Source organism: Setaria italica, chromosome V (genome assembly GCF_000263155.2).
Source record: "Setaria italica strain Yugu1 chromosome V, Setaria_italica_v2.0, whole genome shotgun sequence".
NCBI classification, from domain to species: Eukaryota; Viridiplantae; Streptophyta; class Magnoliopsida; order Poales; family Poaceae; genus Setaria; species Setaria italica.
Window position 1 is genome coordinate 40926113 of NC_028454.1, and position 27917 is coordinate 40954029.

General features: G+C 46.5%; 5 protein-coding genes across 9 annotated transcripts; 3 read left to right on the forward strand and 2 right to left on the reverse strand.

Annotated features, from left to right (window-relative positions):
• The first annotated feature begins 223 nt into the window (after nt 1–223).
• On the forward strand, nt 224–3754 carry LOC101781912 (UDP-glucuronic acid decarboxylase 1). The gene is made up of 7 exons (XM_004970446.3): nt 224–847; nt 1530–1677; nt 1783–1862; nt 2373–2456; nt 2541–2615; nt 2993–3085; nt 3161–3754. The coding sequence occupies exons 1-7, from the start codon at nt 299–301 to the stop codon at nt 3347–3349; spliced, it is 1218 nt and encodes a 405-aa protein (XP_004970503.1). The 5' UTR covers nt 224–298; the 3' UTR covers nt 3350–3754.
• A 1538-nt stretch (nt 3755–5292) lies between these two features.
• On the forward strand, nt 5293–10279 carry LOC101782313 (ruvB-like protein 1). Its single transcript, XM_004970447.2, has 12 exons — nt 5293–5469; nt 5599–5787; nt 6275–6406; nt 6545–6694; nt 7588–7743; nt 8544–8678; nt 8762–8827; nt 8992–9098; nt 9229–9328; nt 9412–9503; nt 9711–9780; nt 9872–10279. Exons 1-12 carry the CDS (start codon nt 5389–5391, stop codon nt 9959–9961), a joined length of 1368 nt encoding a protein of 455 aa, XP_004970504.1. The 5' UTR covers nt 5293–5388; the 3' UTR covers nt 9962–10279.
• A 2373-nt stretch (nt 10280–12652) lies between these two features.
• Nucleotides 12653–15416, forward strand: LOC101783138. Of its 3 annotated transcripts, none has more exons than XM_022826589.1 (4): nt 12653–13426; nt 13549–13654; nt 13788–14045; nt 14238–15416. In XM_022826589.1, the coding sequence occupies exons 1-3, from the start codon at nt 13241–13243 to the stop codon at nt 14027–14029; spliced, it is 534 nt and encodes a 177-aa protein (XP_022682324.1). In that variant the 5' UTR covers nt 12653–13240; the 3' UTR covers nt 14030–14045; nt 14238–15416. The 3 variants fall into 3 exon arrangements, with proteins under 3 accessions (XP_022682324.1, XP_022682323.1, XP_004970506.1); XM_022826588.1 differs by having other exon boundaries at nt 14269–15416; XM_004970449.3 differs by having other exon boundaries at nt 12657–13426; nt 13788–14247.
• A 517-nt stretch (nt 15417–15933) lies between these two features.
• LOC101782718 (metal tolerance protein 5) lies at nt 15934–20161 on the reverse strand. Its single transcript, XM_004970448.4, has 6 exons — nt 19569–20161; nt 18719–18834; nt 18311–18556; nt 17764–17844; nt 17131–17364; nt 15934–16628 (listed from the first exon to the last, which is right to left on the reverse strand). The coding sequence occupies exons 1-6, from the start codon at nt 19774–19776 to the stop codon at nt 16278–16280; spliced, it is 1236 nt and encodes a 411-aa protein (XP_004970505.1). The 5' UTR covers nt 19777–20161; the 3' UTR covers nt 15934–16277.
• A 2817-nt stretch (nt 20162–22978) lies between these two features.
• Nucleotides 22979–27834, reverse strand: LOC101784062 (serine/threonine-protein kinase AFC1). 3 transcript variants are annotated; one of them, XR_215295.4, is made up of 13 exons: nt 27538–27834; nt 26721–26898; nt 26204–26230; nt 25864–26017; nt 25733–25781; nt 25536–25650; nt 25258–25349; nt 24772–24928; nt 24596–24660; nt 24366–24463; nt 24113–24218; nt 23721–24002; nt 22979–23601 (listed from the first exon to the last, which is right to left on the reverse strand). XR_215295.4 is itself a non-coding variant. In XM_004970452.4 (12 exons), exons 1-12 carry the CDS (start codon nt 27646–27648, stop codon nt 23850–23852), a joined length of 1305 nt encoding a protein of 434 aa, XP_004970509.1. In that variant the 5' UTR covers nt 27649–27834; the 3' UTR covers nt 23659–23849. The 3 variants fall into 3 exon arrangements, 1 of the variants encoding a protein (XP_004970509.1); XR_215294.4 differs by having other exon boundaries at nt 22979–23610; XM_004970452.4 differs by lacking the exon at nt 22979–23601 and having other exon boundaries at nt 23659–24002.
• Nucleotides 27835–27917: the final 83 nt, after the last annotated feature.

Sequence of the window (27917 nt, forward strand, 5' to 3'; positions counted from 1 at the left end):
TAGTTGGGGCACGTGTAAAATCTTGACGCTATATACAGGGGACATCGCTAGAAATGCTGGGATACATTTCATATACGTAGTGGGCTGCTACAATTCGCTAGGCAAATTGAGAGTATTTGTTAACAAGATTTGGATAATTAGCCAGCAAAAAAGCAAATTATTGGAGGGCCTGTTTGAAAGGATCGCACTGTTTGGCTCGTTTCTTCTTCTCCTCCTCCGCATGCCTACCTCCTCCTAACCCACCATCGAGTCACCAACCTCGCACCCGCCACCGCCTCCGCTTGGCCGCTCTCCCGCCATGAAGCAGCTCCACAAGTCATCCCCCACCCACGCGCCGTCGCCGGCGCACGCTCCGGCGCCGAAGGCGGCCAAGCAGGCGCGCCCTGGCCCGCGCTCCTGGATCGGGTACCTCCTCCGCGAGCAGCGCCTCCTTTTCGTCGTCCTCGGCGCGCTCATCGCCTCCACCTTCTTCCTCCTCCGTCCCTACCTCTCTCTCTCCCCATCCTCCCACCTCCCCGACGCCCGCCCGCTCTTCTCCTTCGCCGCCCGCTCCGGCGTCCCCGCCGGGTACCGCCCGCCGCCGCGCCGGGTCGTCGTCACCGGCGGGGCCGGGTTCGTCGGCAGCCACCTCGTGGACCGGCTCCTGGAGCAGGGCGACAGCGTGATCGTTGTCGACAATTTCTTCACGGGCAGGAAGGAGAACGTCGCGCACCACCTCCGGAACCCGAGGTTCGAGCTGCTCCGCCACGATGTCGTCGAGCCAATTCTCCTCGAGGTCGACCGGATCTACCACCTCGCGTGCCCCGCGTCGCCTGTGCACTACAAGTACAACCCGATCAAGACGATCATATCCTTCATTGCCGGATCTGCATCTTCTTTTGATTTTGCTTACATTGAAAGCAACTTGATCTGATCACATCTTCTCATTTTGTTTTTGTCTTTTGTCGGTGGGTGGGTGGGTGGATGGTAAATATGCCCGAAACAATTCGGATATAATTGGGGATCTGGGGTGTGGGGAATGGGAAGACAGACAAAACATTGTTAACTGCTGTCAAGCGTAGAACAGTCTGGTAGAATTCGGCTTTCTGTGTTAGTTTTGCTGTCCAATAGATTTGTCATCTGCCACTAAGACTATCGTTTGACATAGAATTGTGATCACCATAAAATGCACTATCACAATGTTATCAATCTGGACATGCTTAAGGCGCGCAAAAAGATTGACTGGGCATACTTAAGGACCAATTTAGATAACATCATCTCCTTGCTCTTGTTTAACTGAATATTCTTAGGGATCAATTTGTGTAGTATTAAGCTAGGGATTGGGCCATTTTAGTTTAGTAATTTGAAACCAAATCTAAAGGGAGTCCTGCTGTATGAGTAGATCCTTGATATTATTTTCTTGGTGGTGTGACTTTGTGTGTCATTTTTGTATCCAAGAGGTGGTCATCACCATGTATTTATGTTCATTATTAGTACAAGAGTTCTGTTATTTCAATAATTTTGAAATTGAGCTTCTTAACAATTAGTACAAGACAAATGTCATGGGAACCTTGAATATGTTGGGTCTGGCAAAGCGAATTGGTGCAAGGTTCTTGTTGACTAGCACAAGTGAAGTTTATGGTGATCCACTTGAGCATCCACAGAAGGAGACTTACTGGGGGCATGTTAATCCTATAGGTACCCAGTGACGCGCTTGTCTAGTTATTGCCTTTTAAGCCTCTTTATTCTGTTCAAAGCATCACATATCACCTCCCACAAAATCAATCCCTTTGTTTTTCTCAGGTGTTAGGAGCTGTTATGATGAGGGAAAGAGAACAGCAGAGACTTTAACCATGGACTATCACCGTGGTGGTGGTGTTGAGGTAATACTCCAGTCTGTGTAGTCAAATATGATATCTTGTGATCTGATGAGAAATTTGTTGTATAGGCTTTGAAGCCTTTCAAAATTTTGTTTTGCATTTACTTAACTGGCAAAATAAGGAAACTCAGTGAACACACAATCTAAACTTCTTCATATCATAAATTTTCGATTCTGCTTTAGTTCTTGATTACTGATACGATCTGGAAAGATACAGTTCTATTATGGACAACTATTTCAGCTCAGGAAAACCTAAATGATTGTAAATGTTCTTATATTTCCCAATTGGCATGTGGATTTATTTCATTAGCAGTTACTCAAATTATACTAGGTTTAATATATATTTATTATTTGCATTAATATCCTGTTTCTGCAATTTTTCTTTGATCAATCTTAAGAGAATGTAAAATAAAAGGGTACAGCTCTGTATTTGTTATCAATGCAGTTTATGTGACCACAATGTCTTAATTGCTATTACTTGTTGGATATCTTTCACTAACTGATATATACACAGGTGCGTATTGCTCGCATTTTCAATACATATGGTCCTCGTATGTGCCTCGATGATGGTCGTGTGGTCAGCAATTTTGTTGCACAGGTCTGTTTGTCACATATTGTGGGTTCTATTTTCCATAGCTATAAGTTGTTGCGCATCTAAACATCCCTCTGGTTTGACTTGCAGGCACTACGTAGACAACCAATGACAGTTTATGGTAATGGAAAACAAACTCGAAGTTTCCAATATGTTTCTGATCTGGTAAGCATAAACATTCTTATTGTGCTATGTCTGTGGACTGTGATATCAGTTATAATTCTTCTGTGCTCCCTATCGCAAGTGATCTGGGCAACACTCTCTTATGCTGTTGTATATCCTAAGAATCAACACAAAATTAAGTGTTATGCTTGTCACATCAGCTTTTGCACTGTCCAATCTCATGGCAATTGTTACCAGCACATATTGATGTTCATATTGTTGCCACATTTTTCCAATTCGGAGACAGAATTTTCTATGACTTCGATCTTATCTTGTGCATTGCAAATTTATAATTAATAGATGAAGTCTGACCCATGGATGCACATACATTTGCATGCCTATTATTAAGTTTTTCATATTCTTTCTCAATATCTTTTTAGGTTGCTGGACTGATGGCTCTTATGGAGAGTGATCATATTGGTCCATTTAACTTGGGAAACCCCGGAGAGTTTACCATGTTGGAGTTAGCACAGGTATGTAACAGTTAGTTTTAAATAATGTTTTTTCATCTCGAAATGGTGTGAAGCTGATCATCATGCATTTTCCAGGTTGTGAAGGAAACAATTGATCCAATGGCAACCATTGAGTTCAAACCCAATACGGCTGATGATCCCCATATGAGAAAGCCAGATATCACCAAGGCCAAGCAACTGCTTCATTGGGAGCCAAAGGTCTCTCTCAAGGAAGGCCTTCCCTTAATGGTGACAGATTTCCGTCAAAGGATCTCGGATGAGTAACCGAAGCAATGTTGTGGTATTGGTGACCCATTTGATTCTGAATGATGCTGCAAATATGGTGAGAAGCACTTCATCAACTGAAGCCACGCAGTACAATGTACTGTATACATGATAGATTCTGTAGAATCTCGTAGTCCCCACTTGAAATATGGGGATTCTGTCTACGGGAATAGTGCCTTTTCCTGTGAAATAGCTGCAAAGTTCATGTGAAATTCATATTAATTTTATTTGTACCTTGGCGAGACAGAACAGAAGTAGTCAATTAATTTTGTGCATGTGTGGAAGAATTCCAGATGTGGTCGGTGAGAGGTAGGATATAATACTGTATTTCATGAGCCTTTGTAACACGACATTATGGATGCTTGATTATGTGAAAAATGTAATTGAACGTGTTTTGCCAGCTCAGTCTTGTTGCTATTGCATAATCCAACTGTCAATCCACAAATTCCCCTTTTAGTTTTTTGAGAGTGAAATTCCCCTTTTATTACTGAACGAACAACTCAACAAACTATACAATATATGTTTCCGAACGGTTTTCGGATACAATCTTCTCGTGAAAAGTTGATTCTCCAGTAAGTGGAAGCCAACTTGCAGCATGTTAAGTGAACAAGTGTTTCTTCAGATTCTGTAACCTTCTACTTGAGATGCACACTGAAACTGAGCCCACTGCTCGAGCTGACATCACCACCCATTTGAGGCGCATCTGCTGCTCTGACGACGGCGAAACCAGCGGCGCCGCTGTACCGCCCCGTCCCTCCGACCACCGCGACGTGAGACTCCTCCTGGTCGTCGCGGCGGACCCCGAAGAACCTGAGGCTGTCGTCGGCGCCATCGCCGGCGAACGAGGCCCTCACGGCCACCATGTGGCTGCTGTTGTCTGCCGAGCTGGTGACGAGGACGCCCTGCAGCCTCCCTTCCAGAGGCAGCCCGAACTCCTTCCTGCCGCGGAGCTCCTCGTCGACGACGGTCACCGTGCCGGGCCGGAGCGCGCCTGGCCGCGTCAAGGCGCGCAGCCAGCTGCCGTGGTGCCCGATCGGGCCCTCACTGGTAAAGACAGCGTGATGCGAGGAAGCAGCCGTGGCTTTGGGTGTTGCGTGGCCAGCGGTGTATAGTGTGATCGTCTGGCCGGAGCCGGGGGAGAGGGCCGGGGGACTGTGACGTGCCGGCCGGCCGGCAGCCGCCGTGCTTGTCACGGCCAGCAGGAACGCGAGAGCAATGCAGGCTTGCTTGAGGAAACGGGTGCATGATGGCGCGTGCATCTCAAATGTTTGGTGTTTGATGATGGGGCGTGGTGCCTGCAAAGATTTCGGTTAGGTGATCTGGAGTGCAAATGGTTGGATAAGTAAGATCAAAGGGAGTTGGTTTATGAGCCAAACCACTCCATTAGGTCTGTTGGAGTAGCAGAAACAACTCTCAGAATCTGCTGCCTGGACCGTGCGCGCACGTGTGCGCATCGAAAGTTCAGTGTACGTAATGCGCCGAAATTCGCTTTCTTCTTTAGGCTGCAGCTAGCCGACATAGTCATGTTTAGTTCCCTCCAAACTTCCAACTTTAACACTATACAAAAAGAAGATTTCTCGTCACATCAAATTTGCAGTACATGCATGGAGTACTAAATGTAGACGAAATCAAAAACTAATTGCACAGTTTTGTTGTACTTTGCGAGACGAATTTTTTGAGTCTAATTAGTCAATATTTGAATAATAATTCACAAATACAAACGAAACGCTACAGTTACACATTTATGGCAAAATACCAATTTTACCACTCTCAAATTGGAAACTAAACGAAGCTATACGATTTCAAGGAAGGTTTACGTATATTTTGGTAAGAGTCGAAGGCTCCGGAAGCCCCTGGGCGGCCGCGCACTTTTATTTCGGCCCAGCGGGCAGTGGCCCATCATGCCCTCTTCTAAGTCGCGTCCTCCCCTCCCTGGCCAACCATTTCTCCCTTCCTCCCCTCCCAAATTTGTTGCGGCGGGAGAGAGGCTCGAGAGAGACACAGCGCGTAGAAACCGGCGGCGGCGGGCGGTAGCGGCGATGAGGATCGAGGAGGTGCAGTCGACGTCGAAGAAGCAGCGCATCGCCATCCACACCCACATCAAGGGCCTCGGCCTCGACGTAGCTGCCCCCATCCCTCTCGCTTCTCCGTTCCCCTCTTCCCGAAGGGGAGGGTTTTTCTAGGGTTTTAGCGTCTCTGTGTCTGCGTAGATCCTCACTGCCTTGTTTGTGTTTTTTTTGTGGGAGCAGGCCAATGGAGCGGCGCTTCCGTTGGGGAGTGGATTCGTGGGGCAGGCGGGGGCGCGGGAGGGGTCCGGGCTGATAGTCGACATGATTCGCCAGAAGAGGATGGCCGGCCGCGCGGTTCTCTTTGCGGGTCCTCCCGCCACGGGAAAGACGGCGCTCGCGCTCGGCATCTCCCAGGAGCTCGGAAGCAAGGTGCGTGCCTCCAATTGCTCTTCTCCTCTCACAAATCAGCTAATCGTTATGGTGGTAGAGCTAGGGTTTTCTTCCTCTCCTTTTGTCCTTTTTTGTGGGTGATAATGTTCAATCTCATACCAAAACACTGGTCTAGCATTGGCAGGAATTATGCTTTTTGGGAATTTACATACTAGTTTGCTGTATTGATTCGTGGATTACCAGTTTTTAGCTACACAAATTGAATTAATCATTTTAAGTTTTATTGAGGGTGGCTGTGGATGAGGACAGACTCTGATTAATTCTAGGCCGTCTTTAGTAAGTTATCTGTAATTCTGCTTGTGAATTAGCCTGATTGGTGAACTACCTCTGAATGTGGAAGGGCTTATCAGGTTTCACAAAAAGCCTGCCTACTTAGTTTATATCGAGTTTCATGCTGTATGCTAGTAGCATTTGTGTTGTTCTCATCCAATAATTTCCTCCCTTGTTTTGCTATTCTACAATGCAGGTCCCTTTCTGTCCTATGGTGGGATCGGAAGTGTACTCTTCAGAGGTCAAGAAAACTGAGGTGCTGATGGAACATTTTCGTAGAGCTATAGGCTTGCGTATAAAGGAAAACAAAGAGGTTTATGAAGGAGAGGTAAGTAATAAATTTGAAATACAAGGTTATACTTAAATTAGTGTTTCTCTTGATTTATCAACATTTTTTATAATAACTTCAATGATGGATGTCCACTTCTTGCTTTTATGGATTGATCATTGTTGCTCTGTTTCCTAGGTTACTGAACTTTCCCCGGAAGAGTCCGAGAGTACAACAGGTGGATATGCGAAAAGCATTAGCCATGTAATCATAGGTCTAAAGACTGTTAAGGGGACTAAGCAACTGAAGTTAGATCCTTCAATTTATGACGCTTTAATCAAGGAAAAGGTAACTGCCTGCTTTCATACCACTTCCCCCTGGTGCTACACCTTTGGATTGCATTTTTACTCTTCATAACATTGGGTGGATCAGCAACAACAACAACAACATAGCCTTCCAGGCTCAAGCAAGTTGGGGTAGGCTAGAGTTGAAACCCAACAAGAGCCACCAATCAGGGTTCGGGCACATGAATAGCTGTTTTCCAAGCACTCCTATCCAGGGCTAAATCTTTGGGTATATTCCATCCCTTAGAATCTCCTTTTATTGCCTCTTTCCATGTCAATTTTGGTCTTCCTCTTGCCTCTCTTCACATTACTGTCACGCCTTAGGGTTCCACTATGCACCGGTGCCTCCGGAGGCCTTCGTTGGACATGTCCAAACCATCTCAGCCGGTGTTGGATAAGTTTTTCTTCAATTGGTGCTACCCCTAACCTATCACGTATATCCTCATTCCGGACTCGATCCCTTCTCGTATGACCACAAATCCAACGCAACGTACGCATTTCCGCAACACTTATCTGCTGGACATGTCGTCTTTTCGTAGGCCAACATTCTGCACCATACATCATTGCAGGTCTAATCGCCATCCTATAAACCTTGCCTTTTAGCTTCAATGGTACCCTCTTGTCATATAAAATTCCTGATGATTGGGTGGATATAATTGTTTTTTTGCTCAAATATGTCTTGATGCACATTTTTAACCTTAAGTGGCATCTTATTGATAACTTACTCGGCTGGAAAATTTTATGTTAAGTCTCTATCAGATGTCCTGTTGTAAACTAGCACTTCTGGAGCTAAGTAGATCCGTTGACATTGAAAAATCAGGCAATATTTGCTTTCTGGCTGCTGTGTGCTATCAGCATGTTGTTTTTGGTTACTCATTGGCTGCATGTGGAATGCAGGTGGCAGTGGGTGATGTTATATACATTGAAGCAAATAGTGGTGCAGTGAAAAGAGTTGGTAGATGCGATTCTTTTGCTACAGAATATGACCTTGAAGCTGAGGAGTATGTTCCAATCCCCAAAGGTGAAGTCCATAAGAAAAAGGAAATAGTACAGGTACCAGTCTGATGCAATTTTTTACCATAAGTTTTCGTTTACTTTCTGCAGTGTGCTTTTCACATCGTACCCTCATAATGAATGTTGTTGTAATTAAAACAATATATTTCAGACATTGTTTTGATCTCCACTTTCTAAGATGCAAGCTTTGTCCACTAATTTCTATTGATGTCTGTCACTATGCTGGACAAAAGCAATTTAAACATCTTATTAAAAATTGTTATGCTGTGGCTGGCTATGGTACTATCAACTTTAGCTACAAAAGTTTCTCTATGTTTCCCTCCAAATTTTATGTCCACCTTATTCATCTTTTTCTTTTAATTAAATGGAAACTGCATTCGTAGTCGCTTAATCAGCTAGTTGGGAGGTACATTTTTTTGGACAATCATATAAGATGCGCGCACCAGATTGTGGCAGCAACAAATATGGAAGATTCATATAATCCAATAATAAATACTGTTTCTTCCTTGGTAGAATAAATATATGCATAAACATAGGTATAAAAAAGGATTATGGCTATACAAGCTCATGACTATCACTCTATCAGGCATCCACTTGAGTCCTTTCAACAAGAATCTTCTTGAGTCCATTAACTTTATTCTATCATTGCAACTACTACTACTTAGCAAACTTACTGTTCAATTCAGCTGGAAGATTACCTATCATCTCAGGAAGGATGATATTTTTTTATGCAATATCCGACAAGAATTAATGTTCCTATTTTCATCCTGTCATGAAGGTTTCCTGTATTTGAATGCTCTTGTTCTGAAGAGGAAATAATCTTCTCATCATTTATGCAGGATGTCACACTTCATGACCTTGATGCGGCAAATGCCCAGCCACAAGGAGGCCAAGACATTTTATCACTTATGGGTCAAATGATGAAGCCGCGAAAGACTGAAATCACTGACAAGCTACGCCAAGAAATTAATAAGGTTTAGATTTTTTTTACTGACAACTTTGGACTGTATCATAATTTTCAGTGTGAACGGTAATCATGTACGAATGATGGTGGCAGGTTGTAAACAGATATATCGATGAAGGAATTGCAGAGCTTGTACCTGGTGTTCTGTTCATTGATGAGGTATCATTCTGTCCTCGTGATTGAAAATCCACTGCTTTCACATGCTAGAAAAAAAATTAAGAAATATATTTAATTCTCGTGGAGCCCTGCTACATTTGTTGAACTTCATCGTGTCTTCTGATTACTCAAAACTAATCAATAATAATAATAATAAAATTTTCCAGGTCCACATGTTGGACATCGAATGCTTTTCTTATCTTAATCGTGCACTGGAGAGCCCATTGTCACCGATTGTGATACTTGCTACGAACAGGGGAATATGTAACGTAAGGTAAGCAATTTTCTTTGAGACTTAAGGTACCCTGCACCTAACTGCAGTACCAGCATGGACCCGCACTTGTCTATTAACTTGCACGGTTGCACCTTACACGTTTAACGAATCTTGTAATCTTTTTACCCAGAGGTACTGATATGACAAGTCCACATGGTATACCAGTCGACCTTCTAGATAGGTTGGTGATTATTCGAACAGAAACATACGGCCCTACTGAGATGATCCAGGTTCTTGCTTATTTTGAGTCTAATTTCTATCAGATTACACGTTTAGGATTTGCTTTTAATGTTTAGATTATTGCCCTTTGCAGATATTAGCTATCCGGGCACAAGTGGAAGAGATTGATATTGATGAAGAAAGTCTTGCTTATTTAGGAGAGATTGGACAACAGACTTCTTTGAGGTATGACTTTGTATTTGTCCATAGGGATTAGCATAGAGGGTTTACTGATCTCAAACATAAGTTCAATGCGGTTTTTAGTCTCCAGAATTTTGGTGTATGCTTCCAATCACAAAATAAGAATTGATGTCACTGTAGTTCATTGTTGCAAGCCCTCCACCTCTCGTAGGGTAATAAACGATGGTAATAATATCTTCATTCCCTTTGCAGACATGCAATCCAGCTGCTATCACCTGCCAGTGTGATTGCAAAGACTAATGGAAGAGAGAAGATCTGCAAGGTATATATACTGAATTTTCACTAGAATGTTGTATTTTCCTTAGCTTCTTGTTCTTGCAAGCTTATATTTCTGATCCTGTGATCTTTATCAGGCTGATCTTGAGGAAGTTAGCGGACTCTATTTGGATGCCAAATCGTCAGCACGTCTGCTCCAGGAGCAACAAGAAAGATACATCACCTAGATTTCTCCTGTTGTAGAAGTCACCAAGAAAACGTAGCTGTCGACTCTAATCATGTACACTGCATCGGTCTGGTTAACAGGTGCAGAATCTTCGAGAGTACATTTGAGGGGTAGTGATTTTTGTACTCGCTGCTTTGGACTCCGGTTAGTCTCCAGCGAAGACTATTCCGGCATATTGCTTGTTCACATACTGTTCTCAGATTAGATCGGTGCAGGAATTGTCGTGTACACCCTTGCTAATCAGTTCCAAGATTCCATGTGCTCACGAGTACAATCTACCATCATTGGTCATGAAAGAATGCCTTTTGAATTTTGACCATATACTTGATTTCTAGAAGCCAATTTTAATGTATTTCTTTATTTTAAGTACATATAAAAATTAACAAAAATCTTTCAATGCATTAGGTTTGAAGGTAAACCTACCGGCATGCAAATAGTACAATTGTCGAGTGTCTTGAGAGTTGAGAAACATGCATTTTGTTCCAAGAACATTCTTCCACACGCTGAATCATTCTTCCGCCTATTTTTCAAACAACTGATATTTTTGCACGTTACCATTTGCCCATCGTTTTCCCGATTTCCTGCGGCAACGCGAAGGATCTCTGGAGCCTGAGGCCTCCTCTCCTGTCGATGTTGTGACAGAGGAAGCCGCGATCAGCAGGCGTCCTCTCGTACATGCCGGTGTCGCTATTTTCTACCCGGCCGGGGCGTTTTCCTCCCGTCTCATGATGACATGGAAACGTCCGTATCATCATCTCTCAGACAGCGATGTGTTGTTGCCCTCGACCTTATTCGACTCCTCTTCCCGCCCGGAATCGATCCCCGAGGAGCAACGCTTTGTCATCTTCACCCGTGCTGCTACAGAGCACTCCTGTGAAATACAGCAGATGTACAATGGCCGCATTACGGCTCACGGCATCACCCGTCGTCGTTGCGTGCTCAACGGTAGCGCTACCGCATCGTCACCGAGAGGCCCTAGTCACCGGAGACCTACACCACTCGAGTCGGGACGCGGCATCGCACGGCATCGCCGCTCGCCTCACGTAGTCGTTCCGGGCTTCCGGCAGTGCGGTGCGTCGTCGACCAGTTAAGCTAGGGTGATCGCGGCGACAACAACGTGAGTGAGGTCCGGGAAATGACGCACGCGCTGACACCAATTCCCCTGCAACGCGACAGCCCCGCCTGGGCCGGCCCGCGTCACAGCCGCACACGCTTCTGGCTGCCAGATAACGTCACCTCTCCATGGCTCTCCCACTCCCACGCACCGGCCACCGCGCGCGCGCACTTGCTTTTCTAGCCTCGATTCCGTCGTCCCCAGCAGGTCAAGTTGGTCGTTTCGTTCGACACCGGTGGCGGCGCGCGCGCCGAGATTTCAAACAGCTCGTACGAACCAGGTGCATTGCACCTTGCAGCTCCGGGATCGCTCTCGACCGGCCAAATAAAGTCTCGCGATCGACGGCTTGTCTCTCGACGACGTCGCAGCGTGCGCCCCAAGCCGATCGACGTACACGTCGAGAGCCCGTGTGTGATGGAGATTGGGTTTGGGGTGTGCAGTGCAGGGGCGGATCGGATAGGGCGCTCGAAATATCTCAACAGTAGGTGACAAGTCCCTTTGCTCTTTCCCCTCTGTTTTCTCCAGGCCCTCTGTCCCCAATTCCCCCCATATTGTGTGGCGCGCGTAGGAGCATCGGGTACGGCGGCGCCCCTTGGCCATTTCCAGCCTTTTGTGTCGCGGGTCGCATGATTGCAAATGCCCTTGGTTTTGGCTTTCCGGTCGTGCTCGTCAGCTCGTGCGTGGTGAGAGACGTGAGACGGTGGCAGCGGCGACGCAGCGGCGGGGGGTGTGAAAGGAATCGGCGGGGCGGGTGCCTATTCGGTCGTACAGTGCGGGTACACTGTGCCGGCCTTGGCGCCCCCCCAATCATTTGTACGGGCGCAATTTCGCCGGCCAACCCGGGGGCGCCACGTGGCCGGAGATCTCGTGGGGGAGTGTGGGGTGGTCGATGTGATGAGAGATTTGAGAGCGGCGAAAGCCACGTGACCCGGCCGCGCGCTCCCATTTTCCAGGAGCGGCCAAAGCTGCCTTTGGAGCTCCGCCCGGATTGCCGGAGCATGCTACGTACTGGTAGCGACTAGCGACCACTCACCACGCAGCGTCCTTGCTCATGTCCTGTCGTTCTGATGATGTCCATGCTTTGTACTAGTTTGTAGCGTGCTGCACGTCTACGCTACAAATTGTTTTGGTGTATAATTTGTTGTCTGTTAAACAAGGATCGATAATGTTGGTAGTACCATAGTACTGTGCTAGTAGTAGGCTAGTAGCCTTGACCATCACTTTGCCTTGGGAGGAACTGCAGATTGTATTTGCTTACCTAAAGAGTCCACTTTGGTATGCTTTTACATGGACAGTTTCTCGTGAACAATACTGTTGGGCCACCTACGAATCTTTTGATCTTTCTCACTGCACAAGTGGGGAACGAACGAGCCAGAGAATATTGGAAAGGGGTGAGATATTCAGATATCCTCCAGACCGATTCATGCACGATAAAAGTTAGCTTTCCATAGTCCAGAGCTTCCGCACTCTCGGACTATATTTGTGTAAAATGAAATGAAGAGAAAGCATGTTGAAATTCACATTGATTAATTTACTAATGCTACAGGAAATAGTTTGATTATCCTAGGTTTAAAATTATAAAATTATAGATCGTTTTAGCTTTTTTAGATTCGTATATGGAACAGTTTGGAATAGTGCTCCGTTCCAAATCCAACCCGAACTGTCTCCTTTTTCTTTACAGCAAACGCTCAAAATTTACTCGTCGCCTAGTACGACCAACCTCCCCGTCCGCCGATAGATCCGACGGCCGCGAAGTGGGCGCCATCCTTGATCGCCTGAAAGGAACGGCGGAGGATGGCAACAAGGTTTTCACCACAAATGAAAAGGGTAAGGCGGGGCGGCGTGGGCCCGGAAGAATCCCCTCCATCACCTCCCAGCGAATGGGGAGGCGGCACCCACGTGATGAGCTGCCCGCCCCCACATCCTGACATGCGCCGATCCGCCAGAGCGCCGTGTCCCTCTCCTCCCGCGCCCCTATTTCTACCTCCCCGCCGGCTCTACTCGTCGCGCTCTCCACCGGTCGTCCGCTCGTCCATCCTCGCTATCGCTGCCGGACACTCGCTGCCGGACACTCCCGCTGGCAGGTCGCGAAGCACACACGTCCCCGGCCGCCGCGGCTTCAGTTGAGATCGGAAGGTAGCTAGCGGCTTCGATCGCCACCCGTCTATGGACAGGGAGGGGCGGCGGCCGGTCGTCGGCGAATCGGCGGCGGCCGCGGAGGCCATGGACGACGACGTCTCCTCGTCTCCGGCGGCGGCGGAGGCCATGCACGACGACGGCTCCTTGTCTCCGGCGGCGGCGGAGGCCATGGACGACGACGGCTCCTCGTCTCCGGCGTCGTACATCAGACTGGTACGCAAGTGCTTTCGCGCGATCTGCTGCCGTGCATTGAGAATTTGAGATACACGGCATGCATGGTGATATTTAAGCATGGTGATGATATATGTAAGCGAAACCTTAATTATAATATGCAGGTGCAGCATCTGATCGAGAAGTGCATCTGCTACAGCATGAACAAGGAGGAGTGCATGGTGACGTTGGAGAAGCACGCCAACATCCAGCCCGTCATCACATCCACCGGTATTGTCCTAGCTGCATGTTCTTCTTCTTCATCTTCCATTGCATCCCTGCAAGCGATTAGACGAGGGCATTTCCCGAAACTTGCTAGTCCAGTAGTCCTATTATATTGTTGATTTCTTCTTTGCGTTGATAGTTTGGAAGGAGCTGGAGAAGGAGAACAGGGAGTTCTTCGAGACGTACAGGAAGGAGAACAGGGAGTTCTTCGAGACGTACAAGAAGGATCGGCCGGGAGAAGAGTCGACGCAGAAGAATCCATCCGACGAGAAGCCTTCCGCTCCCAAGAGCTCAGAGCCTCAGACGACGACGACGACGACGAGGAGCAGCCTTCCGCTCCCAAGAGCTCAGACGACGACGACGACTAGGACTCGGTCGTAACGATGGTGCACAGCAGGTACATATATCTAGAGGGCTAGTATATGCATGGAGTGGTGGCTAGCTAGCATATAGGTACAGTGTATATCACTGCCAGCATCACCATTCACCAGTGTACGTAGTACTAGTAATTTGCATTGCGTATAGTGTGCGCGTACGTCGTAGGAGCTAGCCTGCATGGTCTCGCATAAATAACATTATTATCGGGCAGATGACTATTACACAGCACGGCCGGCATGCAGGCGGTACCGTGGTGGCTGTACAGATCTTTAGCATGCACGTGGGGCCCTGCACACGCGGCGGGAGAATGTTCAACCAGCGAGGTGCGAGGACCCCGACCCGTCTGTGTGAAGGAGGACAGGTTCCTGTCTGAAAAAAGACGCGTCGCTCTTGCCCGGTGTCCCCAGCGCGGCGCCCTCCGCGCTCGCCGTGCGGCCGGGCTCCGCCGATCACACCAGGCCAAAACTAAAGCTCCCGAGATTTCCCCCCCGCTTCCTTTTCGGCGCCGGGGCGGGAGCGCGACGTCTACGGCGGCCGCGAGCGCCGTGGAGACGGATGGCCAGCTCCCAGGGGTGCGCGTGCGCGTGCCGCCTTGTTTGGTCGGTAGCGCGGCGGCTTCGATCGCCTGCAGAGCGTGGGTCCAAGGATTACGCGTCTCCTGTGTGACCGGTGCTGGCGGATCGCCAGATGGGATGCACCCGCGACGCCATGCGTCGTCGGCCACACACGAGGTGGCTCGATCTGGCTTCGGGAGTTAACTGGAATCAAGTCACCGTCGTCGGCTCCAGCCGGCGGCCGATCGATCGCTCCGATCCGCCCGGGCGACGGCGACGGCCACGGCGACCGTGTCGACGAGTGCGTAGGTGTATTTAGGCAACGTGAATTATACAACGTATGGAGCTTTCATACGTAGAGGCCGTCAGGACTCAGGAGCACAGCTGGTGGAACCGACGGATACGGGAGCTGGCGCTGACGTGCCCGCTTCGTTGGCTGCTGCTGGCCACCGGCCGCGCTGTGGCTGTGGTCTCCCTTCGCCGATCGTTCCTACCCCAGTGCATACGGCTGTACGCATACGTCCTTGTCGGCCTGCCAGATGGAACTTTCTTTCAGGCACCGGCGCTACCTAGCTTCACGCACGGTTTTCTCACGCTTCTTCTCGTGTGCGCTGCTATCACACAGATGCCGGTCTGCATCGATGTGGTGCCATGTGTTGTTTCCCTCGAACAGAAAAGAGAGAATCTATCGAGCGCTTCTGTGGTGAAACACAATATCCTAGCTAGTTATGCGTACACACAGTTTTGCTCGTGTGGAACGAGGAAAGTTTATCAAGCGTAAGCAGGGCCGCCAAACTCCGTGGAATGGATCAATGGGGTTGGCCGGATTTCCGTCTCGTCTTGTCTTGCAGTCTTGTTGGTCACACGTTGTTGAGGAACGGTAGCGGCAGGCTACCAACCGCTCAAGAGTACCCAACAGGCCAACATCCCGGTGCACAATTTAAGCTAAGCAGAAGAGGCCCGGCCTGCAGCGTAATTGGTCCCGAGCCCCAACAGCTCTTCCTTTCTCCGTTGCGCAGTCACTGAACCGCCGTCTGCGCCGCTGCAAACAGGCCCGCCATACAGCATCGCCACCGGCGGGGACTAGGGATGGCAACGGGCACAAATTACCCTCTAAATTTGGGTGAAGAAAATCCTCGTTTCCTGTCAAAAAAGGGTGAATTTGGGATCAGGACATGAGAAACATGTGGAAGATTTCGGATTGCTATGAACAGGTGGGCTAGTCGCAAAGCTGTATGCAAGGTATCTTGACAAAGCTTGCGGCATTGCGTACATTAGCGCAGAGCGAGTCCACAGTCCACACTCGCGGTATCATCATCACTACTACGAAACGTGCAACTCGTCAGACACTGATTGGATGACCCAAGGCATTGACTAAATCAAGGCTGTATACATTACTCCAGAAGAAATACACAGCTCAGTTGTCGGTCTTCAGGAAACCAGATATAACACAAGAAAAGAGCTGAAGACCGGTATAAAAGAGGCCCTCATCACTGATCACTGGCATGAGATTCTTGTACTAGAAATCACACTGCAATCTACCAGGGTCCAGAGCATCGCCGCTGCGGGCACTCGAGAATGCACTCATGTTCCCATCGCATGTACCCCAATGGTTTCCTACGACGGCTGATGAGACGAGCACCAGGTCTTCCTGCGGCTACGAACCCGTGTATTTCCCCCTGCTCTAAACTTGCAAGCTAGTTCTCGTGGGACAGAGCGTGCTCGGGCCGGTGGGTGAACTCATAATCGAGGTGCACGAAGGCGCGCTCGATCTCTGGCAGCCGCTCCAGCTTCTCCTGCAGGGCCTCGCCAATGTCGTGCGCCTCCCGGAGCGGCATGTCCGACGGCAGCACGATGTCCACTTCCACGAAGTAGTGGGAGCCGAACGTGTAGGCGCGCACCGTGTCGATGTGCCGCACGGCCTTGTGGTGGTTCCAGCACAGGTACGTCAGCTTCTGGAGGTACTCCGGCGAGGCCGACTGCCCCACCAGGGAGTGCACGTTCTCCAGCACTGTCATAGACCATGTTCTGATTGTGTAGATTGCAAGCTGCAATGAAAGAGGTAGGCTGTCAGCATCTGAAATTTGCATTCTGGAGAAATGGGCTACTGTGAGTAATGCTCACGTATGGGTATGGAATGCTTGTAAGTGCAATAGCTGCCTATCCAGAATTCCAATTGAGGAGTCACAGTAAGTCATTGCTTATCCTTTGATCATGCTACAATCAATGAGTTAATCTTCTATTAATTTTTTCTTTCAAAAGCTAGGTATTCTATTTTTAAAGACAATGGCCACTAGACCAGTCAAAATGATTTTAGGTGCTAAGCTAGATCCTGGAGCCTACCAATCAGGAACTGAAGCCAGTCAGTGGCTCAGGTTCACCCAAACAATGTTTATTAGATGTCATAAAAACTTGGGTGAATCACTAAGTGCACATCATAGAACCTTTTTAGACCAAACTAATAATTATTGGACTAGGGATATACTCCGATGCTACTTATACTGCATATTGATCAGTGAGAATAAAGATAAAAACTTCTCTTGTACTTACAATGATTGCACCAACTGGGTCGATCCAGCCATCAATATAATTGGCAAGTAGTGCAGCAACTAGACCAATTACATTGGTAATGACATCGAAAAAGTGATCCTGTGCATATGCCTTGACGATTTCATTTGTGAACGAGCGGCAATATATAACCAGGGCAAGTTTCACCAATGTCACCGAGAGCATGATGTCCACAACCCACTTTTCCTGCTGGCTTGTTAAGCTGAATTCATCTCCCTGGAGAATGAGATCTGAGATAGTTACCGAGGGCAAAACAAGAATATGATCTACGGAAGTAGCGTACCATTAAGTGCAAGAAAAAAATTTACTATTAAATAGCAAAAAAACAGAAGCATTTGTTTGCTGCAAATAATTTGGGTGTGCCGTGAAGGATAAAAACAGGGCATCTCAATTGCATACACTGATGTCTTTGTTAGTTGTTACTGATAGAAAAAAAGTTCAGACTACTAATATTGAATTGCGACTCAGGAAAAAATGAAAATTCTAAGAAGTTTCTAGTCAAAAGGAAACTGAAAATACATTTTGTTTGGGACTGCTTGCTGGTTTCTCCATCATCCGATCCACAAGGAAACCAAAAGCAAAGGAATTTAAGCGTGGACCGAGAGAGAGACTTACATCAGACACCAATGACCGTACTGATTCTAGAATGATCTGAAGGCCAAGAGTTGCCATAACAGAAGCAAAAACAAGTATTCCCTGAAAAAAATATTACAATAAATAGTAGAGTGAAAAATAACTGCAAAATTCAAGGAAAAACAGCTTGAAATTAAATAAAATAGATTAGAGGACTCCAAACAAAGTTTTAAATTTATCATTGGACTAATGCCCAGAGATGCATTAGAAGCGAGGAACATCATTTCGGACTATTCAATTTCATAAATCACAAGCTGTCATTTTTTGCATCTTCCCATTATATGTACTTTCTGGAAGAGCATTGTTTAAGCATTCAATATTTCCTTTCTGAACAAATTTCTGCGTGTGCTTTCATGTTGACATAACAATAACACCATGTTAAGTAACTCATACATGTAATGCATACTGAACATTGAGATGGCCGAATGGAACAGTGTTCTTGAATGTACAATGGAACCAAATACAGAATTATAGTAAAGAACAAATGAGCTAAAGAAATTCTGGAAGTACAGGTACTGACAAAACTCACCAGTGGCTGCATACGCTTTTTACCGATAGGGTATCTGTAGGGGTTTGGAGTTTGCATTGAAAAGGCGGTAAACCACAAGATGAACCCTGACAGTAAGTCTAGAAGAGAATCCAAAGTGGAAGCAATAATAGCAAGTGAGCCACTCCGTACTGAAGCATACACTTTTGCAGCAAAAAGAACCATGTTTGCAAAGTTAGACAGCCGTATTGCTAATGTCTCACTCCTAGCAACCTTTTCGCGTTCTTCCTGTGGGCAAATGAATTGGTGATCAGTGACACGAATGAGGTCTCACTAAAAAAAAGTAGATGCAAATGCAGTCAAACTAATCTGTATCATTTAATTAACTTGCAGGTAAGCTGTCATACGTCCCCAATGTTAAAGTTACAACCAAAAGTTTATAGAACAGACCTTGGACATTCCAGGAAGGAAACCACGATCTGTAAGCGTATCCATCTCATTAAAACCCTCAAGCATCTCCACTTGTTGTTGGTAGTACTCGGCAACAACATCCTCAGGACCTTGAGCTGTCGACAGAACCAAAAACGTTTTTATTAAAAAAAACTCACTTTTGTTCAAAACCAAAGAGGAAGATATGTGATTCATCAATATAAGTCAGATATTATTGGACCATGAAATGGCTCCTTTGTTGTTAAACTGACACTTCATAATTCAACTTGTAATTGTCCTTTCCTCTATATATTGGGAGTACATCATACAACCCGGCATCTCACGTGCCATCCAAATGTCCTTTACTCTTGTAACCCGACTTGTCAGTTGTCACTTAATTACATGCACCAACTAACCAAAAAAATTCTATTTTTCCATGACTTTTGCACGTGCAGAAATGAGCACCTCACGTGATGCAGACTGTCCTTCCCCATATGAGCCCTGAAAAGTGTAAACCCAATAGGCAGCAGCAGAATTTGCAGAACCCCAAGCTAAATTATGCTGACGGAAAGATACACATTTGTGTTGGGTTCCCAAAGTGGCGCCATAGCAAATCGGTAACAGCTAGGCTGCATCTAGCCCAACACTACCTTAATATCCTAATTCGATCCCCATCTCTGGACTAAAAAGAATCTAGCTAGTCCGCCCTAGCGTCAACTTAGCTCTTACTGGAAACCAAAAAATAAAATAAAATTGGCAACTTCGGGTATTCACAGGTCGCAGAAAGAAACTATTTTATCAAACGAAACAGGCCGAGAGAGGCAATACAGAAAGAAAATGGAAGCAGGCAATACAGCCGAGAGAGGCGGACCTAGGACGCCGAGGCAGTGGTGGAGCGCGCCGGTCGGTGGCCTCTCCTGCTGGTGTGCCTCCGGCGGGCGGAACCCCTCGAAGTTGAGCCGCCACGACTCCTCCGCCGCGGCGTGCGCGCCGCCGCCACCGTTGCCAGCCTCCACGGCCGAGAGCAGGAGCAGCTCCTCCCCCTCTACGCCATCTGCCGCCGCCGCCGCCCCAGCCATTCCCCAACCCTAGGAGCCCGGCGAGCTTGGCGCGCCGCGCTTCAAACCGTACGTGCCACACTCCCCTTGGCACGACGGCGCACGAGGGGGAACCGCAGCGGGAGACTGGGCTGCCTCCGCCTGGCCAGTCGGTTGGTACTGTAGTTGCCAAGCAAGACGGCCAGGCCAAAAGCGCTCGGCCCGCCCCCCGCGTGCCGGCGTGCGCCGTCTTGATTAAAGAGGGAGGCGAGGCGGGGGACGAAGTGGGGGCCTCCCTCGCCTCGCTCACGGCTCGCTGGGTGGGTGGGTGCGCCGAGCCTATGAGCCCGGAGAGGCGGCCGCCGTCGGAGACCGGTCTCTGACCTGTCGCGGGTCTCGTGTGCTTGGTGCAGGGCGTGCTAGGGCTGGGTGGGCGAGAGTTCCAGCGGTACGCAGGTGGAGGGGGCATGATTTGAGAGGACTCGGATCTCGCGGTTGCGTGCGCGCCGGAGGACACGAAACAGCGAAACTCTTCAGGAAAACTGGAAAAGGTACTTCCTTTGAAAGGCGTGCTTCACCATTAACCTCAACTCTCAACTTTGGCACTATGCAAAAAGAAGATTCTCCATCATATCAAACTTGTGGTACATGCATGGAGTACTAAATGTAGACGAAATTAAAAAATAATTGCACAGTTTTGTTGTACTTTGCGAGACGAATCTTTTGAGCCTAATTAGTCAATATTTGGACAATAATTCACAAATACAAACGAAACGCTACAGTGTGCTACAGTGTTGTAACAGTAATTTGGCACCTCCAAACTTTGGCAACTAAACAAGGTCTAAGATTTAGGAAACTGAAAGCGTGTCGTCTCGTGATAAACGTTGCAAAAATAAAATTTAGGAAATCAAGCAAATTCGGTATCCGTGAATGAGCCAAGTACGGCATAGATTGCCCAGCGCTAACCACTTTAACGAGATTTCGAGACCCAAATCTTTCAGCATCGATTTACAAACCCAGACACTAACCGTACAGTGTGATTTCGTTCCAGGCGACTGCTTGTCTAAGCCGGTAAAAGATACTCCTGACGAGAAGTCATGAGCGTGCTCACGGGATTAGATGTTCTGGTCGTGCCAATTTCCTGATGGAAGACGTACGGTGTGGCCACAATGGCCCGCCGCGTCGAGGTCGCCGTAGCTTTCGCGGGGCGAAAGCCGAAGCCGTCCCGTGCTCATCCGCCGAGCTCGCCTGTCCAGTGTTCCTCCACACGTCCGACTCGGAAGGGAACCGTGTGGCGCTGGCCCTCCGCGGCGTCGAAGCCACCGGAACAGGGCGTCCGAAAGCGCTGGCACGAGCGCCACGGCGATAGGGAGTGAATGGCAGCCCAAATACCCTGTCAGTGACTCAGCTGGACCCGCTGGTCAGTGACGGTTTGCTCGTCTTCAACCGGCGGCGGGGCCGCGCGGTAAAGCAGCGGCCGTTGGGCGTGGATAAGATGGGTGCTCCTGCTCCGACGCTGCCACCGGAGTTATCCTGGGCAGGCGCACGCGTACAGCGACGGTGATGGGATTTTGGAAGGATCATCGGGGCGGGTGGGTGCCTGACCACTTGGCGATGCGAATAACGTGAATTGCGTTTGCGTGGATATTCCCCAAGATTGTGGAAAGGGGGAAGAAAAATTCGTAGCATGCCAGAAGAGGGGGTTTGTTAAGGACGAGGGAAAGGACAAACGAGTTTGGGCGCTGATCGGTGATCATGGAGGAGAATCCTGGGTTGGTGAGGAGGGACAGGCTTGGGGTCAAAATGACCTGAGGAACGTGGGACAGGGCGGGCGTGTAACTCAGGGGTGTTTGATACGAGGTGTTAAACTTTAACAGTGTCACATCGGATGTTCGGATGTTCGGATGCTAATTATGAGAACTAAACATGAGCTAATTATAAAACTAATTGCAGAATCCTGTGCTAATTCGTGAGACGAATATTAGCAAATAGTTACTGTAGCACCACATTGTCAAATCATGAACTAATTAGGCTTAATAGATTCATCTCGCGAATTACACTCTATCTATGCAATTAGTTTTGTAATTAGCCTATGTTTAATACTCCTAATTAGCATCCAAACATCCGATGTGACAGGTGTTAAACTTTAACACTTGTTGCCAAACACGCCCTCAATCAAAATTTCGTAAAGTTAACCTGATTTTGACTGCTGCCCTGAGATTCAGTATTCCGGGACGCAACCCCCTGTGACGTCTCCAGCAGCGCCCATGGTGCCACATACCAAAGGTGAGCTGATAGCTGCCGTAGCGTCGTGGTAGCAACTTACAGATCAGTCCATCTTAGTTCTGAGACCAAAATATAATTTTTTTGACCGAGCGAATTGCCGACGTTATCCTTGTGCAATCACAAGTGACCAGAGCAGATACGGTAGTTACACCAACCACACGTCACACCAGAATAGCATACACAGTAGAGTTGCGCAAGCACCTGTCCTACGCGGACACGCCCCTTTTTCTTTCTCCACGAGGCCTGGAGCTTCTTATGTCAAACCTTCTGTGATGAGGCAACAGAATTTCATGCCAGCATATGACGCATCAAAGTCATCAATACCCGGCTGTCCTGTTGCAAACCTGCCAGTGTTGCATTTGTGCTTTCGAATCGAGCTCGGGGTGACGTCAGACAGCCCGGCAAACGATTCCCTGAACCACGTGGCCTAACGGTCTACTTCGATCCCCCTAGGTCAGCCTGAGTCACCATTGCATCATGGAATACAGAAGAAGAGACGCTCGACTCTTTTATGAGTAAAAGTTTTATCAGCGTACAGTCACACGCCGCTGGGTTAAAAAAGACGAGAAACTGCCACTAAAATACTAAATAGCACGATTTCTGATTACGTGTGCCAGTGGCTAGATATAGCCTGTGTTTGTGTCGTCCTATTCAACGCAAAACATACTCTTACCTAACATGTATATGGAAGGTTTTCCTGGTGAGAACAATGGAATCGCTCTATCTTTACTCCAGTACAGAAAAAAAATAAAATCTAAACAAATACCAAGAGAATATCACAATTTCATTTCTATACATTTCATACCACCAGAGCTCATACAAAACCTTGGAAGGTGTAAGATGCTATCCATAAAACTAAGGAACTGGACTGTTTGTTGGAAGCAGTTCAACAGATAATCTTTAGTAAAAAAATGAGCTTTTTAAAAGCATATATACGGCATATGACTATAATCACATGTAAATCACTGATTCCATGCTCATAGTGTACTCTCAAATCTCAATAACATGTAAACAGCTGGACAAAATCACACGGGTTATGGTGTAAAAAAAATGCCCCCACATTCCCAAAACACTGTGGGAAAGTTTAAAGTCTCAGCTGGTAGTAAGTGCTTTTGAACAAGGTTAGAGCCTAGAAGTTATCTAGGTGGAGCTCCAGCATTGAGATTGTCTTATATTCTTATGCCGACAATTTGCAAGCTTTTTTCATGTGTCACACTCAAAGCTCAGTGAAAACCAAGCATGACCATGATACACAGACTTATTGTAAAATAAAAAGCCCATCTCAAGCAGAACTCATCACCAGTAGAAACAAACGGAGTGCGTTTGTTTTGTTTCTGGACCAACTCGCACATTTTAAGACGAAAAAGAAACACGAACAAACCAAAAGATCCAAGGCTTGCCAACTTGCACAAGAAATACTCAGATTTAAAATGCATGCAAAATGATTACCTGTTGACAAGAATGCTCACCGTATACCACCATTAAATACAGTGTACCAGTCTTCCATGCAAGCCACTGAGATCCCATTTATCCTCAATTGACTCCACTTAGTTAGAGATTTCTGCATACTACCTGCTAGTACTGAAGAGTCTGGCAAAATTAGTTTGAATGAAGACAGAAATTTGTGAGAATTCGAAGAAAATAAAATCCAGTTAAAATGGATCGACTGTCCGAGAACTCTGCTTATATACAACAATTACCTTTCACATCATTGAACAGAATGCAAGTTAGCATATTTCATTTTTCGTAGAACATCTCCACTTTTTTTGTAGTTCTTACACATCAAAACGAAGAAATACAGCATTGAGATTTTCAATCTCAGTATAGCCTCAGAAACCAAATCTTCTGATGCATCTGGTAAAGAAAGGGTGTCGTAGAGCTTCACGTGCTTTAAGGCGCTCATTAGGATCATACCGAAGAAGTCCTTGAAGAAGATCTATTAGATCTCCAGCAGAATGATCAACATGTTGCATAACAAGATTCTGCATGAGTTGAATGATTAGAAATTTTCAAAAGGCATACCATCGTATGTCAGTTGAGAAAAGAAAAAACTGTGACAGGTAACAGGTTACATCAGAGGCTAGAAGACTACCTGAAGACGAGGCAATTTCCAGACTGCCTTCATGCTCTCTCGTGAGGCCGCCCCCTCTGGCCAGTCCAACCTTACTCCGCGCTTGAAGTACTTTTCAGCACGTCGACTGTAAAATAGCATTAATTAATTAATGTGAGTAGTTAATCTGAATAAAATTAAGACAGAAGTCATCATCTGCCTCAACTAGATGTACATCAACCAAGATTATAAAAAAAAATACACTAAGAGGATAGCAAAGGACTTGTAGACATACTCAGCTCTGACAATCATATGCTTTGGGAGGGGGCCTAAGACCCTCTCCATCATAGCCAAATGCTCCAAATTTTCGTGAGTTTGAAAGAGAGCTTCCCCCTAGTATTATCATGCAAAACCAAAAATGCAAGAGGAACTTATCAAGACAAGAACCACAAAGTTGCAATAGCAGCAACAGCTATGGACAAGATTAACCAAGTACTCAGATTCAAAGAGGTTTAGTGAACTAACCGAACAGAGCTCAACTAAAATACAACCCACACTCCACAAGTCACATGGATAGTTCCACCCAAGACCTAAAAGGAAAATAGCAAAGATCAAAACACAAAAACAAAGCAATTGGTGTCAGTAGAAAATAAAGATGAATATCCAGTTTGCATGGGTTGGTGGGGAGGTGTTAACTATACCAAGGATAACTTCGGGTGCGCGGTAATGTCTTGTCGACACCACATAATTGTGATCTTGGTGTTCAAATGTCGTGCTGCCAAAATCAATCAGCTTGATAGCACTAGATTTTGGAAGGTTCTTGAAGAAAGAACCATCCTTGGGTGGTCGTATAGAAACCTTCATTGCAAATAAAAATAGAGTTTAGAAAAATAAATGTATTCATGCACAAATGAAATTAACTAGTCAGCAATTCCTATCCCACATAAGAATTGGATGGATTCCTGCCATTGCAATTTTGCACAATTCATTAGTTTTCATTATTAGCAACATGGTGGATCCCACATGTCACTGGCACACAATGGCAAATAACGAATTGCAAAAATTTTGTATGGCAAAGAATATTTTCCCTGAAAAAGAACCTTAAGCAATAAATGTCCAAAAAAAAGAACCTTAATAGCAAATGCCATACAGAAGCAGAGGTGACAATTTAGGAGTTCAGTAATAACCTTATAATCAGGCACCCTGATAGATTCGGATGAAACAAGAAGAATGTTCTCTGGCTTCAGATCCGTGTGAATAAGTCGCAAGTCATGCATAACTGCAGAGATAAGAGAAACATCAGATGTTTTAGAAAGGGAAGCATAAGCACATCAGAACTAGCAAATCCAGCTTAACAAGATCATGCCAAGCAAACTTTAGCAGGTTAGTAATTTAGTGATATTGATGGAAATTCAAAAGACTTGATGATTGCATCAAATACAGCAAAAGTAGACTGAGTACTCACATGCAACAGACTCTAATATTTGTCTAGCAAATTCACGAACAAGGTCGATCGGAAATGAACGGTAGCTATTCTTTCGCAGAAAGTCATATAAGCTTGGCCCAAGCTTCTCAAATACCTGAACAGATCATTAATCCAATATCATAACTTGATCATCAAAAACAAGAAAAGGATAGCCTTCTTGATGCATATGTACTTACTATACATATATGATTACGATAGTCAAACCAATTCCGTATTTGCACACAGCTGCAGGCATAGAACCATCGATGCAAATCCATCAACTCACAAAACGGGTCAATAAGTGAAATAAAGGAGGTGGATTTCTTACCGGCTGCCAGTAAAATCATGCTTCCCAAGTCTCTGAAGCACGTCAATTTCTATCATAGCAGCCTCTCGATATTTCTGGAGGGAGCGCACAATCTTGATAGCCACTGCTTCTTGGTTTTCCAAGTCCCAGCATTCCAAAACTTGTCCAAATGTCCCTGTGACACAAAATGAAACGATAAATATAGCATGAAAACAATGAAAGCACAGGGAACAAGAGCAAAAAAGAGCCTGTTCATCCTCTACATTCAAATGGAAACTAAACATTCCAACTAAGAACCAGATCACTACAGAACAGAATATGCAGAATATGAATTGTAGTAGATCAGACGGAACACACTAACCTTCACCCATCTTGCTAAGTATCCTATCTGCAAGACCAGGAAAGCAGCGTTAGTCATTATATTATAATAAAATAGCATAGCAAACAGAACCAAAAACATAAACAACGGTTGGAACTGATGTAAGGATCAAGCAGTTTCAACAAATCGTCAACAAAGCCTACAGGCTAAGACCAATAAAGAATATTGGGGCTTGTTTAGAGCCAATAAGTAAAGCATTTTCTTAGTTTTTAGTTGACACCATTTGATGAATGATGAATGTGGTGTTTGAAATTGAAATGGACCAACGATTAGTAGATGAAACAGGAATTTAAGTGTTTAATTGTGAAGCTATGTAGAGCCAGAATACAGAAATGAAAACTGCACCACCAACATGGCAACTTACAGTAACAGATAACATCTGAAAGAAAATCCATCTCAACAAGCTATAGGTCAGAGAGGCTCAGATGCAAGCCAGAAACAAGCAACCTAGTGCAAGTAAATTAAACATCATTGAGCTGTGGAAATAATGGAAATATACATCTTGGTGTCAGATTCTCTCCAACCGCGAAAACATAGTGCCCATCCTTGTCATCCGGTCTCCAAGGAGGTGAAAGATTCCGCGGAGGTCCGGTGTAATAAATTGGCGGCGGCGGCAGAAAAGCCGTCGCAAAACTACCATTAATTAGTTCCTGCCCGCAGTATAGCATTGGAATTGCCTGCAAAAATAGAAAGCAATGTAAACTTTTTACTGATAACATGGATACACAAAAAACTGAAGGCTGGTCTCTTATGTTTTGTACTGTAATTTTTAGAAAACAGTTGCATGACTTGATATATTTGAGGTTGCAATCGATTTTATTCAGTAGTCACTAACTGAAGTATCGTACATATATGTTCCCACAAAAGTGACTGTTAGTGATTGATGAATATTTATTAAACTCTCCAGATTTACTAATGGTTTTGTTTCCATAATCCATAGACATCAACTGAGAAACTCATCCTGTAACCCTTAAACATTCTAGCCGAAAGAAAGACAGTTATCAGCTCGAAAGTTCTGTTAGATAGCTCAGAGGCCAAAACAAGGTAACGCATAGGTCACAAATTTCCCCCTCTATCTCGAAAGTAGTAGCTCTTACATAACGGAGATTTCCAACCATATACTCTACTAATTGGCCGAATATCCACGATGATCCGCAACAACCGCACCACAAATCCACAATTATCCGAGCCCCGCGCCTCCGTCGAACCCACGGGCTCCAAATCTAACGGAAACCGCGCCTAGATCTAGCCAAAACTACCACCACAACCCCACGCCTAGTAACCGATCGAGACGGCAAACAGCGCAAGTACGATACCTTGGGGGGCTGGAACAGCGTGGGCGCGACATCCCAGGCGAGCCGGGGCCGCTTGCGCGGCCGCTTGTCGGCGCCCTGGTGCGGGTACTCGGCGAGCCACTGCGCCTCCATTGCCGGCTTCGGAACCCTAACTGGTTACTCCATCCGCGGGGCCAGTCCGGCGACGAATTCCGGGGGTGGAACTGGTGCGCGGTGCGGGAGGAGCCGCCGAATCGGAGCTCAATTTGGGGGGAGGCGTAAGAGGAAACGAAGCGGTTGAAGGAGGGACCGAGGGAGGAGGAGGGGGGGGGGGGGGGGAGGGGATCCCAGGGCGTCGCCGCGAAGGCATGAGAGTGAGGGACGGGCTGCCCATGGAGTCAGAGGCGGGTCCACCGGCCCAC

What these genes read in the sequence shown, in the direction of transcription:
- LOC101782313 (XM_004970447.2), top strand. Translation starts at nt 5,389, where the DNA reads ATGAGGATCGAGGAGGTGCAGTCGACGTCGAAGAAGCAGCGCATCGCC. An exon ending in TACGCCAAGAAATTAATAAG is followed by an intron (nt 8,679 to 8,761) that starts GTTTAGATTTTT and finishes TGATGGTGGCAG; the next exon opens with GTTGTAAACAGATATATCGA. An exon ending in GTGTTCTGTTCATTGATGAG is followed by an intron (nt 8,828 to 8,991) that starts GTATCATTCTGT and finishes AAAATTTTCCAG; the next exon opens with GTCCACATGTTGGACATCGA.
- LOC101781912 (XM_004970446.3), top strand. Translation starts at nt 299, where the DNA reads ATGAAGCAGCTCCACAAGTCATCCCCCACCCACGCGCCGTCGCCGGCG. An exon ending in TCCAATATGTTTCTGATCTG is followed by an intron (nt 2,616 to 2,992) that starts GTAAGCATAAAC and finishes ATATCTTTTTAG; the next exon opens with GTTGCTGGACTGATGGCTCT. An exon ending in CCATGTTGGAGTTAGCACAG is followed by an intron (nt 3,086 to 3,160) that starts GTATGTAACAGT and finishes TGCATTTTCCAG; the next exon opens with GTTGTGAAGGAAACAATTGA.
- LOC101782718 (XM_004970448.4), bottom strand. Translation starts at nt 19,776, where the DNA reads ATGGCTGGGGCGGCGGCGGCGGCAGATGGCGTAGAGGGGGAGGAGCTG. An exon ending in TCCTTCCTGGAATGTCCAAG is followed by an intron (nt 18,557 to 18,718) that starts GTCTGTTCTATA and finishes ATTTGCCCACAG; the next exon opens with GAAGAACGCGAAAAGGTTGC. An exon ending in TACGGTCATTGGTGTCTGAT is followed by an intron (nt 17,365 to 17,763) that starts GTAAGTCTCTCT and finishes CTCATTCTCCAG; the next exon opens with GGAGATGAATTCAGCTTAAC.
- LOC101784062 (XM_004970452.4), bottom strand. Translation starts at nt 27,648, where the DNA reads ATGGAGGCGCAGTGGCTCGCCGAGTACCCGCACCAGGGCGCCGACAAG. An exon ending in AGAGAATCTGACACCAAGAT is followed by an intron (nt 26,231 to 26,720) that starts GTATATTTCCAT and finishes CTGGTCTTGCAG; the next exon opens with ATAGGATACTTAGCAAGATG. An exon ending in CATGATTTTACTGGCAGCCG is followed by an intron (nt 25,782 to 25,863) that starts GTAAGAAATCCA and finishes CTATGCCTGCAG; the next exon opens with CTGTGTGCAAATACGGAATT.
- LOC101783138 (XM_022826589.1), top strand. Translation starts at nt 13,241, where the DNA reads ATGGACAGGGAGGGGCGGCGGCCGGTCGTCGGCGAATCGGCGGCGGCC. An exon ending in CGGCGTCGTACATCAGACTG is followed by an intron (nt 13,427 to 13,548) that starts GTACGCAAGTGC and finishes TATAATATGCAG; the next exon opens with GTGCAGCATCTGATCGAGAA. An exon ending in GCCCGTCATCACATCCACCG is followed by an intron (nt 13,655 to 13,787) that starts GTATTGTCCTAG and finishes TTGCGTTGATAG; the next exon opens with TTTGGAAGGAGCTGGAGAAG.